This window comes from Trichomycterus rosablanca, chromosome 14 (genome assembly GCF_030014385.1).
Source record: "Trichomycterus rosablanca isolate fTriRos1 chromosome 14, fTriRos1.hap1, whole genome shotgun sequence".
Classification (NCBI taxonomy): domain Eukaryota; kingdom Metazoa; phylum Chordata; class Actinopteri; order Siluriformes; family Trichomycteridae; genus Trichomycterus; species Trichomycterus rosablanca.
The window spans coordinates 20,694,751-20,714,643 of record NC_086001.1 but is presented as its reverse complement, the minus strand read 5'-3'; the positions used below and the strand labels follow the sequence as shown (position 1 = coordinate 20,714,643).

Sequence of the window (19,893 nt, the reverse complement as noted above, 5' to 3'; positions counted from 1 at the left end):
ACCAAAGTACAAAATAAACATTTCACTTATTTTAATTAATTTTTATTTCTAGCACCACTAGATAACGACGATGTCTGTACAACATGTTGAACTTCACTTTAAAAGTCAGTTGAATGTGTTTTACTGTAGTAAGAATGAAAGTATGAGCTGATCTTTGTCTCATTGTGTAGCTTTGATGAAGAAAAAGCCACTGGGTCAGTGTGTAACAGGAGGTTTGGAGTGAAGGTGGGTGTGTGTGGATAAAAGCTTTCAGCACCTGGTATTCCCAGGCGGTCTCCCATCCAAGTACTAACCAGACCCGACCCTGCTTAGCTTCCGAGATCAGGTGTTCTCAGCGTGGTGTGGCCATAAGTGAGAGACGCTGTAAACAAGCTGCTTCTTATAGACGTCCGTCGTTCAGCCTTTCTCAGTTTAGAAAGTCCTGATGCACAGCACATGCTCACCTGACTCTCTCTCAACCATGCTACCTTTAATCATTAAAGTGGGTGTGGCCCATACAGGGATCGAACCCGCGACCTTGGCGTTATTAGCACCACACTCTAACCAACTGAGCTAACCAGCCAGTTCATCTACTCTCTTTAGATCTTTGTACATAATTCTACACTAACTCCATTCAACCAGCTGCATGGCAGCACAAAAGCTATTTGAGATTCTGCACACTTTCAGTGAAGATCTGCAGAATTAAGTTGCTCCTAAACTGAATTTGGTTGTTATTGCACCAGAAATGCAGCAGTTTCATGTTATTTTAATGATCCAAGATCTCAGTCCTACTTCAGACATCTTTGTTATTTCTTATGTTCAGACTTTCTTAATACACATCTAAGAGGTTTTGTAGGTTCTTATATGTGTGAACTATCTAAACTATATATATAATACTAATACTATATACTAAGTTCTTGACTGAGCTTAATGCTGCCAACAAGTGACTGGACCAGATATGACTCAGGTCCAGGTTCTAGGATTTGTTCGTGTAGGTTTTAGGAAGTTGAGCTACTGTTAATATTTCTACCCCATTGAACTGTTTTGTATATTAAACTGTAAAGAAATGATTTACCCTCTTTAACGCTTCACAACTGTATTACTGTAAAACAGGGTTTAGATGCGCAGTAAAAATGACAATAACGTGACCGCGGTCAGACCCTAATTTTTAATTCTGGGTGAGACTTTGGACCTAAAAATACTACAAAAAACAAAAACACCATTGATTGGACACGATTGGGGATCGCAGACACCTGCTTATACGAGGTCCCACAGTACATAGTGGCCATGAGGTGAAAGGAATCGTCTGCAGACCTCGGAGGCATAGATCTGGGCAAGGGTACGGACACCAACATCCATAAATGGAAGAAGTCTGGCCTGGCTGAGAGGTGAGCAGGAACCTCTGGCATATCCTGGTGGAGACGTGAGAACCTTCCAGAAGATCGACCATCCAGGCAACACGTCCAAAAGGCACCTAGAGGACTCTCTGGAGGAGACCAGGCATCTGCCACCCCTACGGCCAATCTGAGCCATCGAGGAAGACGGGCCAAAATGCACCTCGAGGTCTCTCAGACCAGAAGAAACGAGTCACGTCTGGAGGAGACCAGGCACCCGGCTAATGCCACACCTACTGTGAAGCATGGTGGTGGCAGTCCCGATAGAGGGGAAGATGAATGCAGCTGATTCATCCTGCAGTGCTTATATACTTTATTTTAAACAGCGACTTTACAGAACGAGCATAGACGCCCTGGTGCTCGGGCTGGTGAGGGGCAGGTCGGTGCCGTGCAGCTCGGGCGGGTGGTCGTACGGAGCAGTTGGCGCCACAGTCGATGTAGTGATACGCTTCCAGGGTGTTCTGAGCACTGCGCACCACGCACGATGTTTTCACTGAGGTCCTGTAGACCCCACAGCCAATTACCCCTCAACCCTAATTACCCCAGATAAACTTACTGCATGAAGACCACTGTGTTATGAACCTTAATGCTGGCCATGGTGCAGAAAGCACTGAAACACACACACACACATAATACACACCTTATACAGACGTCTTATACACACACCTTATACACACACATTATACTTACACACCTTATATACACACACCTTATACACACACATTATACTTACACACCTTATACTAAAGCAATAAGCCACGAGAGGCCGTACGTTACTGTGATTTTAGCACGGGGATGACGTTTCTAAAACTTCTTTCCCCGTGCTAAAATCATAACAGTAATGCACGGTCTCGAGTGGCTTATTGCTTTTATAAAACGGCGGTCAACATAAAATATAATAAATACAACAATGTTTAATCATAAATTTATTTATTGTGTATAAACTTACAATAAAGCATTCTTCCGTGACGCAAGGTAATCCGATTAACAGTGTTGCTAGGCAACGTGAGGGCGAAAATAACATTAACTTTCTCTATTCAGTGGCGTATTAATATGGAATGATGTGAGGTGGTCCTAGGTGTGCGTTTATCGCGGATTTTACAACGGCTTCGAACGCGGCTCAGCCAATCAGATTTTAGGACCGGAACTATCCGTTTTATAAACACACATAATACACACACATAATACACATACCTTATAAACACACCTTATATACACACATTATACTTATACACCTTATACACACACCTTATATACACACGTAATACACATACCTTATACACACACCTTATATGGGTCAAAGACGAGACGTAACTTTTTAGTGTCCCCACTTGATAAATAATATACAATTATATTAATATAAGTGGATATACAGTGTAAGTGAGTACACCCCTCACATTTCTGCAGATATTTAAGTATATCTTTTCATGGGACAACACTGACAAAATGACACTTTGACACAATGAAAAGTAGTCTGTGTGCAGCTTATATAACAGTGTAAATTTATTCTTCCCTCAAAATAACTCAATATATAGCCATTAATGTCTAAACCACCGGCAACAAAAGTGAGTACACCCCTTAGTGAAAGTTCCTGAAGTGTCAATATTTTGTGTGGCCACCATTATTTCCCAGAACTGCCTTAACTCTCCTGGGCATGGAGTTTACCAGAGCTTCACAGGTTGCCACTGGAATGCTTTTCCACTCCTCCATGATGACATCACGGAGCTGGCGGATATTCGAGACTTTGCGCTCCTCCACCTTCCGCTTGAGGATGCCCCAAAGATGTTCTATTGGGTTTAGGTCTGGAGACATGCTTGGCCAGTCCATCACCTTTACCCTCAGCCTCTTCAATAAAGCAGTGGTCGTCTTAGAGGTGTGTTTGGGGTCATTATCATGCTGGAACACTGCCCTGCGACCCAGTTTCCGGAGGGAGGGGATCATGCTCTGCTTCAGTATTTCACAGTACATATTGGAGTTCATGTGTCCCTCAATGAAATGTAACTTCCCAACACCTGCTGTACTCATGCAGCCCCAGACCATGGCATTCCCACCACCATGCTTGACTGTAGGCATGACACACTTATCTTTGTACTCCTCACCTGATTGCCGCCACACATGCTTGAGACCATCTGAACCAAACAAATTAATCTTGGTCTCATCAGACCATAGGACATGGTTCCAGTAATCCATGTCCTTTGTTGACATGTCTTCAGCAAACTGTTTGCGGGCTTTCTTGTGTAGAGACTTCAGAAGAGGCCTCCTTCTGGGGTGACAGCCATGCAGACCAATTTGATGTAGTGTGCGGCGTATGGTCTGAGCACTGACAGGCTGACCCCCCACCTTTTCAATCTCTGCAGCAATGCTGACAGCACTCCTGCGCCTATCTTTCAAAGACAGCAGTTGGATGTGACGCTGAGCACGTGCACTCAGCTTCTTTGGACGACCAACGCGAGGTCTGTTCTGAGTGGACCCTGCTCTTTTAAAACGCTGGATGATCTTGGCCACTGTGCTGCAGCTCAGTTTCAGGGTGTTGGCAATCTTCTTGTAGCCTTGGCCATCTTCATGTAGCGCAACAATTCGTCTTTTAAGATCCTCAGAGAGTTCTTTGCCACGAGGTGCCATGTTGGAACTTTCAGTGACCAGTATGAGAGAGTGTGAGAGCTGTACTACTAAATTGAACACACCTGCTCCCTATGCACACCTGAGACCTAGTAACACTAACGAGTCACATGACATTTTGGAGGGAAAATGACAAGCAGTGCTCAATTTGGACATTTAGGGGTGTAGTCTCTTAGGGGTGTACTCACTTTTGTTGCCGGTGGTTTAGACATTAATGGCTGTATATTGAGTTATTTTGATGGAAGAATAAATTTACACTGTTATATAAGCTGCACACAGACTACTTTTCATTGTGTCAAAGTGTCATTTTGTCAGTGTTGTCCCATGAAAAGATATACTTAAATATCTGCAGAAATGTGAGGGGTGTACTCACTTTTGTGATACACTGTATATCCTATTACAGGACATGCTCTTATTCAGACACTAGTTTGTTTCTTCTCGTTTTGTCACACAAGATAAAGTTTTGGTGCAGATACAAATAAACAATAAGTAGTCTGTGTTATTATTTAAGGTTACTCATCTCAGCTGCACTACCATTTACTTTCAAGAATAGTGTTATTCATGGTGATCTCTCTTGTTCATTTAAACTTCATCCATGTGATTTTAAAATTAACAAACAGTATGTAGAACAAGTTTAACCTATAGATCAGTCCATTACACTAACAACACAGGGGGGAACAGATTTACCTGGAGGCCTGAGAAACATGGTTCCCTACATGTACAGTGGTGTTCAAAAAAATAGCAGTCCAACACCATTAACCTGATAAATCACTGTTTTTAGTAGAAATGCTATTTCTACATAGCAAATAATTTACTTGAAAGTGTAGTAGAGTAATGAAAACAAAACAAACCCAACAATTAGGACATGCATGCCGCTCATTCTGAGTTATTGAAGCATTGATTGAAAGGGGCTTGTTCAAAATAATAGCAGTGAGGAGTTCAATTGGTGAAGTCATGCATTCTGCAGAAGAGCGGGTGTCAATTTTGGCCCTTATTTAATGTAGGAGGGTGGCAAATGTTGCACAGGTTGGTTATAGCACATTTCCTTATGAAATACTGGGTAAAATGGGTTGTTCCAAACATTGTTTTGATGAACAGCGTACTTTGATTAAAAAGTTAATAGTAGAGGGAAAAACATACAGAGAAGTGCAGCAAATTATTGGCTGCTCAGCTAAAATGATCTCAAATGCCTTGAAGTGACAACCAAAACCTGAAAGATGCGCAAGGAAGCGTGGAACTACTGTTCGAAAGGATAGAATAGCCAAAATGGCAAATACTCAGCCAATGATCACCTCCAGAAAGATCATGGAACATCTGAAGTTACCAGTGAGTACAGAAGATGATTAAGTGAAGCCAATTTACCAGCAAGAACTCCTTGTAAAGTCAAGATAAAGACGTGTCCTGAATGGGTTAACATTTGCCAAAAACACATTGACTGGGCCAAAGAGAAATGGCTCAACATTTGTGGACTGGTGAAAGCAAAATTGTTCTTTTTGGGTCTAGTGGCCGTAGACAGTATGTCAGACGACCCCTGAGCACTGAATTCAAGCCAAAGTTCACTGTGAAGACAGTAAAGCATGGTGGTACAAAATGATGATATGGGGATGTTTCTCATACCGTGGTGTTACACCTATTTATCACATACGAGGGATCATGGATCAGTTTAAATATATCAGAATACTTGAGGAGATCATGTTGCCCTATGTCGCAGAAGAAATGAACTTAAAATAGGTGTTTCAACATGACAATGACCCAAAACATCTTGGTTACAGACAAACAAGATTGAGGTAATAGAGTGGCCAGCACAATCCCCTGACTTCAATCCCATAGAGAACTTGTGCGCTGATATCTGAAGTGCATTTTTTTGAGGCAAAACCCAAAATTGCAGAAGAACTGTGGAATGTAGTTTAATCATCCTGGACTGGAATACCTGTTCAGAGGTGCCAGAAGTTGATCGACTCCATGCAACACAGATCTCAGAAACAATTGTTTTGCCACTAAATATTAGTTCAGTAATTTAAAGTAAAGTGAAACCTCAAACTTTTTTTTCAGTTTATAGATAATTTTTTTGAGTTTTTAATGAAAAATGCTGGCACTGCTATTTTTTTGAACAGCCTAATATTCATTTTTCTTAACTTTCTGTGACAAATCAAGTGCGCATGTGCGCATGCCCAGATGTCCAGACTGACATGATGTCTGACATGATGTGTGTAGAAGAGAGGTTTGTGCAGAACAGGCAGAATAAAAGGTTATAAAGTCATCTGTCTGATGTAATATTGATGTAATGTAATATTTGTCCTGTCTGCATGAGGTTATTTGTATTTTTGTAATATTATAAATATGTAAATCTGTGCTGTATTCTTTTTTTATTGGAATATTGTTAATCATCTATTTTTTTTTAGATGTAAATAATGTCTTTTTGACATGTTTTTCATGTCATGTAATTAACTTACCCCCACACACATACATTTACACCCTTCATTTACATACCTACTTTAAATAATACATAAATATTGTATACATTATTATTGTCTTGATATTTGTATATTGTCATTTACCTATATGACCATAGTTAAACTGTCAATTACTGTAAACATCAAACATTAGAAGAGGTGACTATGAACTATTCCTAGTTGAACTTTAAACTGTAAGTTGACTGAATTTCACAATTCAACAATATCATGTTTACAGTTGAACTGTAAACTTCACAGTCAACATTATTAAACACCAGAGGAGGTGGCCATGAACTTCATGGTAACATGAGAGTTCACAGTTGTACTTATGGTCAAACTGTAAAAATGACAGTAGAACAGTGGCGGCTGCTGGTCTTTCAAAGAGGGGAAGCTCATTGTCGGTTTACATCATAAAATTTGTCAATTTATTTGTATATAAATCCTCTGTTCCTTTTCAAGAAAATGGCATGAAATGGGTTGCAGTTTGTCTTCTGACTTCACTCGCAAAATCCGCGATGGGACTGAAGCTCTCAGTGATAGCTGTCAATCAAAACGGGATTCAGCCTTTTGACTGATCCTCCAATCATCTTGCAGAAGCTCAGCGTCCAGACCCGCCCACAGCTCATTCACCGCCAGAGACGCTCAGTGTCCGGGGGCGGGACAAAATCGTAGCATTTATCCAATGAGCGGCGATGAAAAAAAAGCTCAGCGTCCAGACCCGCCCACAGCTCCATTCACCCCCAGAGACGCTCAGCTTCTGCGGGCAAATGCATTGACGCTCCGGGAATGTATGAGAAGTTCGAGTCAGTCGATTTGTGATAAGTAGCTGATTCTGAACGAACTCGTCTTCAAGATGAACGTGTTCTAACGCATTTGTAGTCAATAAAATGTTACACAACTGTACATATTTGACCATTTAATTTTTGACATTTTAGGGGAAGCTGAGCTTCCCTTGCAGTCTTAGAGAAATCGCCAACTGCAGTAGAACTATGAACTATTATGGTTCAACTGTAAACTTAACAGTTTTACTGTAAACTTCACAGTCAATATTATTAAACACTGAAAAGGTTACCATGAACTTCATGGTAACATGAGAGTTCACAGTTGTACTCATGGTCAAACTGTAAAAATGACAGTAGAACTGTGAACTATTATGGTTCAACTGTAAACTTAACAGTTTTACTGTAAACTTCACAGTCAATATTATTAAACACTGAAAAGGTTAGAATGAACTTCATAGTGACATGAGAGTTCACAGTTGTACTCATGGTCAAACTGTAAAAATGACAGTAGAACTGTGAACTTTTATGGTTCAACTGTAAACTTAACAGTTTTACTGTAAAACTTCACAGTACATTTTTTCCTGGGTTTCTCTTTGGCTTTATTTACTCAGCAAATCTTGAATATTTACGCCAATTAATTTTGCAATGACACGGTTCCAAGGTGTAATGGTTAGCACTCTGGACTCTGAATCCAGCGGTCCGAGTTCAAATCTCAGTGGGATCTGAGATGTTAAAGTCTAAAGTTGCGTGCGTGTGTGCGTGTATTTTTCTTTTTGGCTTTATTTACTCAGCAAATGACAAGTTTCATTTGGGAGCCGGTGTGAGTTCCAAGGTTTAGAAACTTTAGCAGTATCAGGATGGTAGCATTCAGCGCATGTGCAGTACAACAGAGCGCTTGTGGGGTGTAGACCACGATTACTTGTGCTAGTGTCAACCAAGCAGATCACCATTCAGGAAGGTATATCAGTGCCAAAATATGAGCCAGTTTGTTCAGTAAAACTTTATAAGTCAACAGCAGCGAATAAACTTAAGAGTCACCTTAGATTACATGTTAACTTCCATCTATCCATCCAGCTTCAATACCATAAACACTACATACAAAACATGTGGAGCTATTCTTACTACAGTAAAACACACTGAACTGACTTTTAAAGTGAAGTTCAAAATGTTGTACATAGATCGTTCCCATCTAGTGGTGCTAGATAAATTACAGCTTGTTGCTTGGGTACAGATTTGTGACATTATTATTAAATTGTTGTTGTTGTGTTTGTTGTTATTTTTTAACTGTTCATGTTTTTAAGTGTAAAACCATAAACAGCACCGTCAATAAATAAATGAATCTTGTGCTTCCAACTGAGATTTTTGTCTGAAATCTGACGAGCTTGATTAGTTTGTAATATGTGTTAAGATGATGAATGAACCTAAACACTTGCTTTTAAATTTTAAGTTTTCATTTATTTATTTTAGTTTCAATACAACGTGACACCGGCAAGATAAAGAAAGCAAAAATAAAGTGTCCCAAGTGTTTTTGTAACGTGTTGTAGACCTGCAATGGCGACTATTTTTGGTATACAGGAAAGAAAACGCAGAATGCAGGTGAAAATGTGTTATTTGGCAACCAGCACTGTAAACATTGGACAGAACACGTGATGGATTATTTTAACTTGTTGGGTTGTGCAGTTTAACCATTGTGCTGGATTAAATACATTTAAGAAAATACAGCATTAAAGCATAATCTTAATAAAATAGGCTACAATTTAACACTATAATACAATACAATACAGTGACAGTAAGTCTGTGTGTGTTTCTGTTGTTTATTCTGAATTGTGTTTGTGTGTAAACTGTGAATTAGTTCTTAATCTGGTCGTGATGTTAGTGAATTAAACCTACATCTCTCTGATGGTCTGATCGATGAGCTGTCTGTTCTGACATGCTGCTTAAGCCCGGCTAGCTCAGTCGGTAGAGCATGAGACTCTTAATCTCAGGGTCGTGGGTTCGAGCCCCATGTTGGGCGAGTATCTTCATATAACATCTACTGAAACCAAAAGGACGTTCTTCCACTTTGTACAGTCGGTCTCTGGTGACTTATCAGGAGGATGTTTGTGCTTGTAGGACTGTTGTTCGTGCTTGTAGGACTGTTGTTTACTGGATGTTTTCAGTTACTTATTTCCACTATTCTGTGGGACTACATGTTGTTGTTTCTCATATTCATTTCATCAACAGGCAGGTTTTGCAATAAAAGACACTCGTCCCTAGGTGGGCTCGAACCACCAACCTTTCGGTTAACAGCCGAACGCGCTAACCGATTGCTCCACAGAGACACACGCACAGCTTTTTCATTGGACGTTACACACGGGTCACATGACTTGCTAACTTTTACAGCAGGGCAGTTAAGTTTGGCAAATTAAAATAATGGCATGTTTCTGACCTTAATGAGAGGGGCAGTAAAAAGATCTCACACTTGTCAGAGACAACGTTTGAAGCCCAGGTCAATAGGACCTGCTAGTTAAAGAAGGATCACTTGTTTGTTAGTTTAAGTACAAAGGTGGGTGTGGCCAGTACAGGGATCAAACCCACGACCTTGGCGTTATTAGGTCCACGCTCTAACCAACTGAGCTAACCGGTCTATGTCCAGGAGCAGGGCATATACCAACATACCCGATTCTACACTGCCAGCCCTTCAGTTAAGGACCTGCCACATGGAAACGATGGAGAGCTTTACTGTTGGTCTCAAGTTCATCTCGGCTGTAGGAGAGGAGACTTAATGAATGAATTCAGTTTAAATGAAGGGTCATGGTATGGGGGTGTGTCAGTACAAGTACCAGGGTGTGTCATGATATGGGGTGTGTCAGTACCAGTACCAGGGTGTGTCATGGTATGGGGTGTGTCAGTACCAGTACCAGGGTGTGTCATGGTATGGGGTGTGTCAGTACCAGTACCAGGGTGTGTCATGGTATGGGGTGTGTCAGTACCAGTACCAGGGTGTGTCATGGTATGGGGGGGTGTCAGTACCAGTACCAGGGTGTGTCATGGTACACCAGTACCAGGGTGTGTCATGGTATGGGGGGGTGTCAGTACCAGAGTGTGTCACACATACTTATACCTAGGGTACCCTGTTACCCTTAGGACATGGGGAGAACATGCAAATTTCACCCGGTAATCAAACCCAGGACCCTCCAGAAGCCATCCCACAGTGGAAATCGTCAGTATATGTGCAGTGACATGAATCCAGTCATGCCCATATATGGTAAAGGTAAATTCACTCTGCTCCTTCGGAACGCTGTGACATCACAATGTGGACCTGTGCTCTTCAGCAGCAGCATTTAGATTTTCCCCTCATTTACGATGGCTGCTTCTCTGAGACAGAGGTTTCTGCGTGTGCTGTGTTGCGGGGCGCCTCCCCGGGCGTCCTCCGGGGGCGACCCGGGTCACGGGGGCGGCACGGGGGCCCAGGAAGCGCCCCTGATGGAGGGGTTTCTGTTTAAGAGGACCAGGAGTGTGTTTAAAACCTGGAACAGGTCTGTACACTGATGCTTAGTGTATATATTAGGAATTTTCTCTCTCTCTCTCTCTCTCTCTATATATATATATATATATATATATATATATATATATACACTCAATATTATATATATACACTTAATATTATATATATTTATATTGATGCAGGCGGTGGTTCATCATACAAAATGATCAACTTCTCTACAAGAAGAGGTTTAAGGTAGGTCACATGACTTTACATGATCTAAATCAGCTCTGTGAAATACCCATAATGCATAGCGGTCGTACGCCCCTCATAATTTGGGCGCATCACAGCAGACTTCTGTGCTGGGCTGCACCCCAAAACGCCCTTGTCGTGTTTAAGTCTGGGACGATTTCACCGGCGTTTATATCATCGACTGTATAAATAAGAAGGTTTTATGTTCTATTCCCCCAGCGTGACTTCATGGTGCTGGCTGAAGACCTGCAGCACTGTTCAGTCCAGAGCTGCGAGGACGCCGGGCGACGCTTCTGCTTCCAGGTGGTCACGCCCACAAGGTAAGTCCAGATCTATAATTATCAGAGATAGACAGACAGATGATCAATAGACAGACAGACAGATAACCAATAGACAGATAGATAGGCAGACGGACAGACAGATAGATGATCAATAGACAGACAGATGATTAATAAACAGACAGGCAATAAATAGATAGACAAGATAATTGATACATAGACAGACAGACAGACTAATAGATAGACAGACAGATATATAGATGATCAATAGACAGACAGATTATCAACAAACAGACAGACAGATAGATGCTAGATAGACAGATAAAGAAGAAAATAGATTATAGATAAATAGATAATTGATAGACAAACAGATAGGTAGACAGACAGATAGATAAATGATCGATAGACAGACAATAGATAGATAGACCAGATGATTGATAGATAGACAGACAGACTAATAGATAGACAGACAGATAGATGATCAATAGACAGACAGACAGATGATCAACAGAAAGACAGATAGATGTTAGATAAACAGATGGATAGACAGATAGACAAGAAGATAGATTATAGATAAATAAATAATCAAAAGACAGACAGATATAGACACACAGACAGATGATCAATAGACTGATCGATAGACATACTATTTATCTATCTGTCTATCCATCTGTCTGTCTGAATGTCTATCTGTTTATCTATCTACTCAATCTGTCTGTCTGAATGTCTGTCTATTTTTCTGTTTATCTATCTACTCAATCTGTCTATCTGTCTGCATCCTATATAATCTGTATCTATCACCGTGTGTGTACAGGAGCTGTACGTTCCAGGCCGACTGTGAGGCAGGTAGACGGGCATGGATCAGCGCCATTCAGAACCTGACTGAGAGAGAAGAAACAGTCGAGAGCGAGGTGAATTATCATCACCACTATACTCCGGGAGGGGAGGGGTTCGGTTCTCGACTCTGTAACACCAGTTTAATCCGTTTAAATTAGGAGGATTCAGACGGGTACGATGATGATTCGAAATCAGACTCCAGTGAGACGTTATCGGAAGGGGAGTTTCAGTTGGAGGACTCAGACTCGAGCGAGCAGACAGACTGCCAGGGACCACGAGTGTCTTCTGAAGCTCCAGGTAACTTTAACACCACCACATTCGAGTCCCACACTATTGAACTCTAGTGAATATATATTTAACTCTTGGACTTCGTAGGTGGGATCAGTTCTGGAGAAGTCGTCTGTGATGCTCTCGAGAACAAGGGTGAGTACGCCAAACCTTTATGTAGACCCTTATTTTTGGTCCACATGACACATGGAGCATCATTGGTGATACTTGTGTTGAAGATGCTGAAGGAGAAACCAACAACAGAGAACGTCAAGAGGAGAAAACGACCAACACGAACCCGGACAGCTTTGAGAGCGGACACACTGTCGGAGAGCTGCTGGGAAAGGGAGGCTGCGGTTCCGTCTACGAAGGCGACCGTAAAGCGGATGTGAACCAGGTGAGTATCAGTTTGCTGTATTGATCCTCCTCTGGATCCTCCTATGGCTCCAGATACCTGTGACGACCAACCAGGACTTTATTGGGTCACTGTGGCGGATGGGCTCTTCCAGCATGGCTAGAAGAGCATGACCAAGACTTCAGAGTACTACCCTGGCCCTCTAATTCTCCAGACTTAAACCCAGTTGAGCGTCTGTGGGACCACTTCAAGCAGCATCATGGCTCCAGATACCTGTAACCACCTACCAGGACTTTATTGGTTCACTGTGTCCATTGTCTTCCAGCAAGGCTAGAAACGTCCCACATTGGTTGGAAGAGCATGACCAACACTTCTGAGTACTACTTTGACCCCCTGATTCCCCAGACTTGAACCCACCTCAATTGTCATGTTGGCTTTACGGATCCTCCCCTGGATCCTCCCTTGGCTCCAGATACCTGTGACGACCTTCTGGAGAGTCAGATGTAGCTGTTTGGGTTCCTCTGCTCATGAATGAGATACATGTAGGATGAAACAAGAAGAGGCCAAATCAGTAATAATAATAATAATAACATGTCTCTTGTGGGCAGCAGGTTGAGGTGCCATGCACTGTACCCGAGACAGACGACACCACAGAGGGAACGTCACGTGTGGTTGAGGACGTCTCCGATCTGCACAAGTGCTATGAGGTTTACAATACCATTGGATCAGGTAACTGGTACCACTTTCAGTCGTCTCTCTGCCTTTGTGTAACACAGATGTGCATCTTTTAAAACCTGACTTAATATTTTTTTTAATTCAATCGTTCTTCAGGTGGTTATGCGACGGTCAAGCTCGGCAGGCACATTCAGACTCAAGAGCCAGTGGCCATCAAGATCCTGGAGAAGAAAGAGCTCGGGGTTAGCTTCAGCAAAACTGTCTGTTAAAGACGGACGTGTCTCAGTTTCCAAACGTTTGGTTCTCCTAATTCTGATCTGAAAAGTCATAAAACTGTTCCTGTTTCCTCCCCATTGCAGGATGAGTTGTCCGATTTGAGGATAGAGATTGAAGCCCTGAAGAACCTCAATCATCAGCACGTGTGCCGCTTGTACCAAGTCATGGAGACTGTTGACCAGATCTACATGGTGCTTGAGGTACCTTAAGTGGTTGGAAACTAACAGATTTGATTTAATCTCTGGATTTACGATGATTTGCTGCTCACTTGACTCGCTCTCTCCTCCAGTTTTGTCCGGGTGGAGATCTGTTCGACCACATCGATAATAACGACAGGTTGTCGGAGGAGGAGACGCGCAGGATCTTCCGTCAGATCGTCTCGGCGCTGGCCTACGTCCACAGCCAGGGATACGCCCACCGTGACCTTAAGCCAGTGCGTCAGCCAAACGATTTCCACTTATACTTTGTGCTCTTTCTTTGTAAGGGCTTGTACATGACGTGTTTTCTTTTGACTCTCAGGAAAACATCATGCTGGATGAGAAGAACAACATCAAGCTCATCGACTTTGGTCTCTGTGCCAAACCAGAGGTTCGTGTCTCTCCTAAGACTGTAGTGTATACTTAAATCAAGTGTGCCATTCAGAGAGTCTAGTAAGGTAGTGTGCTTACCCCCATCCATCATGCACACATGGTGTCCACAATTAGTTTCAGTGATCAGTTAGATGAACAGGACGTCACAGAGCCATGCTGGTTCAGTTTGTGTGCTGTGTTGCAGATGTGAGTCAACAGTTGGACCTTCGGTTGATAGAAATTTGTTTTGTTGTAGGGTGGACTGGGTACTGCTCTGATTGAGGGCTGTGGAACCCCTCCCTACTTGGCACCAGAAATCATTGATGCGCAACCCTATCTTGGTGCAGAGGTAGGTGTGTGTGGGGTGTGTCCCCAGGTTATTCCTGATAAACTTCAATTGAAAAGTCTCCAAATCCAAGGTGTTCAGTCCCCTCTGTAGCCCCATTCATGAGTTATTCTATGAGGTCTGGATGAGGGGACTGACCAGGATAAAGCATGGTTAAAAAAGACAATGAATATGTGTGTGTGTGTGTTTTAGGCAGATGTTTGGAGCTTGGGTGTTGTCCTATATGTCATGCTGTGTGGCTACCTCCCATTCGATGGTGACAACTTTGTGGAGCTCCATGAACAAATCACTGTAAGTCTTGGAACTACAATGAAACACCATTGGCATACACGTCTTGTTACGATTATGAAATTGAATCCATTATTTAATGATCAGCAGTATGTTAAACATACAGTAAAAGTAACAGTAATGGCTTGTGGTGATGTTCTTTGATCAGATGTGATTGTTTTGCTCTGTGTTTCCTCAGAAAGGACATTATGACACTCCTGATTGGCTGTCTCCTGGTTCTGTACTGCTGATTAAGGAAATGCTGCAGGTGTGTGTTTATGGTGTGTTTAATGTGAGCAAAGTGGGTGTGTGTTTCTCTGTGGGCTTCATCACCTGAAGTTCTTGTATCTTGTCCTGTAGGTGGTTCCAGAGCGGCGTATAAAGGTGGAGCATCTGCTGGATCATGAGTGGGTAATGAAGGGGTACAGCAGCCCTGTGGAATGGCACAGCACATGCCCGGTACAACATCCACCCTAGACGTAGTGTAATGACATGATGGAGATCCACCGTACAGAAGATTGTATCTTTATTATCTTACATACTCATATATTTGTGTCTGTGTGTGTGTTTGTGTCTCAGCTGGATCATCTAGATAAGGAGAGCATCACCGAGACGGCTGTGATGTTCAGACAGTCCAACCAAAGCACCAAGCAGCTGGTGTCTAAGGTACGTTTCAGTACTTGTATCTGCATCAACACAGATGCTGAAATGTAGACACATATTTATTAATATTTAATTAATTAATTTAATTAATTAATGTGTTTATGTGTGTGTGCAGTGGAAGTTTGATCAGACCACAGCTACGTATCTTTTGCTCTTGAGAAGGAAGCAGCGCAGTAGTCCAGTGTGTAGCTGAGCGGACGTGTAAGAAATCCAGGTAACATTTCCACAATCAGTGTATTTTACCTGATAAACGCTGCTCTACATGCTCATCTGTCCAAACACTACAGCTTCTGGAATGTTCTTACACCTCTTCTTGTTTTATTCTTGTTTAGGAGACGTCGTCAGTGCGACAAGGAGGGACGATGGTGGCACCATCCAATCAGGACACATTACATCTCAATTTCACATTTCAATGATTGTTGCAGATGTTTCTCTCTAACCCATCCTCTTTCTCTTTCTTTTTACCAGAACGATGCATTTTGGGTATCTGTGTGTGACTGGTTAGAGGAACTTCACTGAAGTGCCGCCCTTGTTGATCCACACAGCTGTATGAGAAGTGTAGAACATGGATGAGCAGGATCAACAAGCCTTAAAATCTTATAACATTAAATAATAAATAAATAAACTCACTGAATATATGAAGGTGCATGAATGTTCATTTTCACATTTGTTTATTATTTTGTGTATGAAGTCAGTAATATGACGTGAAAGGCGGCACAACGTTTCCCCACATGTTACAGAACATTGAACTCAGCAGTGAAGATACAGACCTACTGTCAGCTCACTCAGAGCAGCCTGAGATCGTTACCCTAAAACTTCATTAACTCACGTCTCTCAATTCATATTATTTCACTACAATTCTACAAAAGGGCCACAAGAGGGACGACATCACAAGGATTTTTTATTTCAACAAGGTCACAAGATCCCATCCCCTTTTTTCAAACATGCTTCCAATCTGGAGACTAATGCCAAGTTCACACTACACGACTGGATCTCTTGTAATCAGGAGTCTTTCTAGTCGGTGTGTATTTCACACTACACGACTGATAGGGGGTCACACACTACACCATCTATCACCAACTGGAATCGCAGTCGAGCTTCTCTGGTCTCCCAAACTACGTTTTAACACGAAAACAAACGCGAGAAGTGATGAGGGGTTTAATGATACCACATCCAAAAATGCATGTCAACAAGTAGCGAGAGATCAAAGTTTGTGTGCTGATGTGCAGCGTAAAAGCAAAGACAAAAAAATAAATGAATCTGGGTGGATTTGGCTTGGATTGTTCTATAGTGAGTTGGAGGTTAATAAATATTTATTGCAATGCAGCGTGGGTGTATAAACTATATTACGCCCCTGTCCCACCTTTTTACACACCTCCCCTGTGTTTCCACTCACACCGTATCTTGTGTTCTCATTGGCTGTTTGACATAGCACTCATTGCCAGTCAGCCAACTCAGATCCAAATACATGAACCTCAGTCATCTCACACGAAGATCTGTTCTGCTCAACAACAGTAAAGCTCTCCATCGTTTCTGTGTGGCAGCTCCATAACTGAAGGGCTGTCAGTGTAGAATCGGGTATGTGGGTATATGACCTGCCTTTGGTCATCGGCCAGTTAGCTCAGTTGGTTAGAGCATGGTGCTAATAACTGATCGATCCCCGTACGGGTCACACCCACTCTTGGACTTAAACTAACAAACAAGTGATCCTTCTCTAACTAGCAGGTCCTATTGACCTGGGCTTCAAACGTGGTCTCTGACAAGTGTGAGATCTGTGTACTTTGTTGGGTTGTTGTAATAACTCAGCACAATGGTTAAACTGCACAACCCAACAAGTTAAAATAACCCATCATGTGTTCTGTCCAGTATTTACACAGTGCTGGGTTGCCAAATAACACTTTATCACCTGCATTCGTCCTTTTCTTTCCTACAACACGTTACAAAAACACTTGGGACAAAAGAGGCATAAACTCTAATTTTTATATATTATAAAATCTGTACCCAAGTAACAAGCTGTAATTTATTTCTAGCACCACTAGATGGTGACGATGTCTGTACAACATTTTGAACTTCACTTTAAAAGTCAGTTTTACTGTAGTAAGAATGAAAGTATGAGCTGATCTTTGTCTCATTGTGTAGTTCTGATGAAGAAAAAGCCGCTGGCTCAGTGTGTAACAGGAGGTTTGGAGTGAAGGTGGGTGGCCAGACGTTCAGTTTTAGGTCGGACAGTCCGGCTTTTCAGCTGCCAGTCCTCCATCCACGCAACGCTAGGTCGGACGCTTAAAAATCCTCCTTTTGGAGTGAACTGGTTTCATTTTTGATCACTATTATCTGTCATTGGCTCAGGTACATGTCAAAACAAATGCTTTGTATTTCATTGGTTTAACAGCCTCATTTGACTGCTTATAGTGCTACCTATCGTGGCTCGCCCACCACCACTGGCCAATTGCAGTAGGTCCGCCCTCTAAATGCTAGTCTGTGATTGGGTGGTTAAATTTCGCCGGCCGCTCTGTTCTGTATACACCTCTACCTGAGTCAATTAGTCAGCTCTCATGCTCAGGAACGCTGTGAAAATGCCAAAAAGTAAACTTTTGGAGGCAGCAAGGAACAGACTTAAATATGAAAAGTAGACACAACATTTAGTGAGTAAAACAGTCATTTGTTATAGAATTCTTGCTTAAATTGGTCAAAAACTCTGTTATATGGGTTCTGGTTTCATTCTGTGTGTTACAGTATCATGTCCTCCTGTTCCTAATATAATGTCCTCCTTTTTGGGGTGTGGTGTCCTCCTTTTTGTGGCTATGAATGTGGCCACCCTAGGCCCGACCCTGCTTATGCCAAGTTCACACTACACAACTTTCTGATTTGTCGGGTCGCTGTACAGTTCAAACTACACGACTGAATCTTTTGCACTCGGGAGTCTTTTCAGTCAGTGTGTATTTCACACTACACGACTGATCGGTGATAGGGGGTTTCACACTCTACACCATCTATCACCAACTGGAATCGCAGGCGAGCTTCAATGATACCACGTCCAAAAATGCACGTCAACAAGCCGCGAGAGATCAAAGTTTGTGCGCTGATGTGCAGCGTAAAATCAAAGAGAAAAATAAATGAATTTAAGTGGATTTGACTTGGATTGTTCTATAGTGGGTTGGAGGTTAATAAATATTTTTTGCAATGTAACGTTGGTGTTATGTTTTGTAGAGAACAATCAAGTCAGATATACTGAAACTTGTGAAACTATACAAAAACTTGTGTGTGTGCTGATGTATTCTGATATAAACTATTTAACGCCCCTGTCCCACCTTTTTACACTCCTCCCCTGCGTTTCCCCTCACACCTTATCTTGTGTTCTCATTGGCTGTTCGACATAGCACTCATTGCCAGTCGGCCATCTCAGATCCAGATATCTGACATGCTAGAAATCTTGATAGCGCTCGTGGAGCCGCTCGGATCGAGTTGTTGAGTAGTTCACACATAGCAGTTGAGAACTATGTTTATAAACGATTCTTTTTAATTTTCACAATGTTTCCATTCTTATAAGCGTTCATATGATTCCCTCAGCACTGCTTACTGCGTTCTTATAGTTCACACATATAAGAACCCACAAAACCTCTTAGATGTGTATTAAGAAAGTCTGAACATAAGAAATGACTAGACAGCGATGTCTGAAGTAGAACTGAGATCTCGGATCATTAAAATAACATGAAACTGCTGCATTTCTGGTGCAATAACAACCAAATTCAGTTTAGGAGACGCTCATTTTTACAGATCTTCACTGTAAGTGTGCAGAATCTCAAATGGTTTTTGTGCTGCCATGCAGCTGGTTGAATGGAGTTAGTGTAGAATTATGTACAAAGATCTAAAGTGAATAGATGAAGTGGCTGGTTAGCTCAATTGGTTAGAGCGTGGTGCTAATAATGCCAAGGTCGCGGGTTCGATCCCCGTACGGGCCACACACCCCTTAACGATTAAAGGTAGCATGGTTGAGAGTCAGGTGAGCATGTGCTGTGTATCAGGACTTTCTAACCTGAGTAATTTGATCTCTGAAGGTAAGAATATCACCCTGTTCTTCTGCCATCTTCTTTGTGTATAATATAAAACCAAAGTACAAAATAAACATTTTACTTATTTAAATTATCTCACAAATCACTTCTCAGTTTTAAAGATCAAAGGCAGCAGCATCTTTTAGATCAGAACAGCTATTAACATTAAATATCACTAAAGAGGAAATCCTGAAGACAGCAATGTAAACCTTTCATTTAAATACAAGCTGCAGTAAAGTTACATAGTTGAACCATGGTAAAAAAGAACCTCACAGTTGGGTTGTTGTAACAACTCAGCACAAGTGTTAAACTGCATCATGTATTCTGTTCAATATTTACACAGTGCTGGGTTGCCAAATAACACCT

General features: G+C 41.9%; 1 protein-coding gene, 2 non-coding genes and 1 pseudogene across 3 annotated transcripts; 3 read left to right on the top strand and 1 right to left on the bottom strand.

Annotated features, from left to right (window-relative positions):
- Positions 1 to 244: 244 nt before the first annotated feature.
- Positions 245 to 353, bottom strand: LOC134327221 (5S ribosomal RNA; annotated as a pseudogene).
- A 1,177-nt stretch (positions 354 to 1,530) lies between these two features.
- Positions 1,531 to 16,107, top strand: LOC134326183 (maternal embryonic leucine zipper kinase-like). The gene is made up of 18 exons (XM_063008377.1): positions 1,531 to 1,611; positions 11,165 to 11,265; positions 12,038 to 12,134; positions 12,219 to 12,357; positions 12,436 to 12,483; positions 12,567 to 12,724; positions 13,291 to 13,411; positions 13,514 to 13,599; positions 13,717 to 13,833; positions 13,923 to 14,066; positions 14,153 to 14,221; positions 14,459 to 14,551; positions 14,741 to 14,839; positions 15,015 to 15,083; positions 15,176 to 15,274; positions 15,395 to 15,481; positions 15,594 to 15,692; positions 15,811 to 16,107. Exons 1-17 carry the CDS (start codon positions 1,531 to 1,533, stop codon positions 15,669 to 15,671), a joined length of 1,686 nt encoding a protein of 561 aa, XP_062864447.1. The 3' UTR covers positions 15,672 to 15,692; positions 15,811 to 16,107.
- Positions 9,169 to 9,241, top strand: trnak-cuu (transfer RNA lysine (anticodon CUU)). Its single transcript has one exon. It is a non-coding gene; the product is annotated as a tRNA-Lys (tRNA).
- A 3,256-nt stretch (positions 16,108 to 19,363) lies between the features above and the next one.
- Positions 19,364 to 19,437, top strand: trnai-aau (transfer RNA isoleucine (anticodon AAU)). Its single transcript has one exon. It is a non-coding gene; the product is annotated as a tRNA-Ile (tRNA).
- Positions 19,438 to 19,893: the final 456 nt, after the last annotated feature.

Bases quoted from the DNA above. Each gene is read 5' to 3' on its own strand.
- LOC134326183 (XM_063008377.1), top strand. From the start codon at position 1,531: ATGCACCTCGAGGTCTCTCAGACCAGAAGAAACGAGTCACGTCTGGAG. The intron at 12,484-12,566 runs GTGAGTACGCCA...CTTGTGTTGAAG, and splicing joins TGATGCTCTCGAGAACAAGG to ATGCTGAAGGAGAAACCAAC. The intron at 13,834-13,922 runs GTACCTTAAGTG...TCTCTCCTCCAG, and splicing joins AGATCTACATGGTGCTTGAG to TTTTGTCCGGGTGGAGATCT.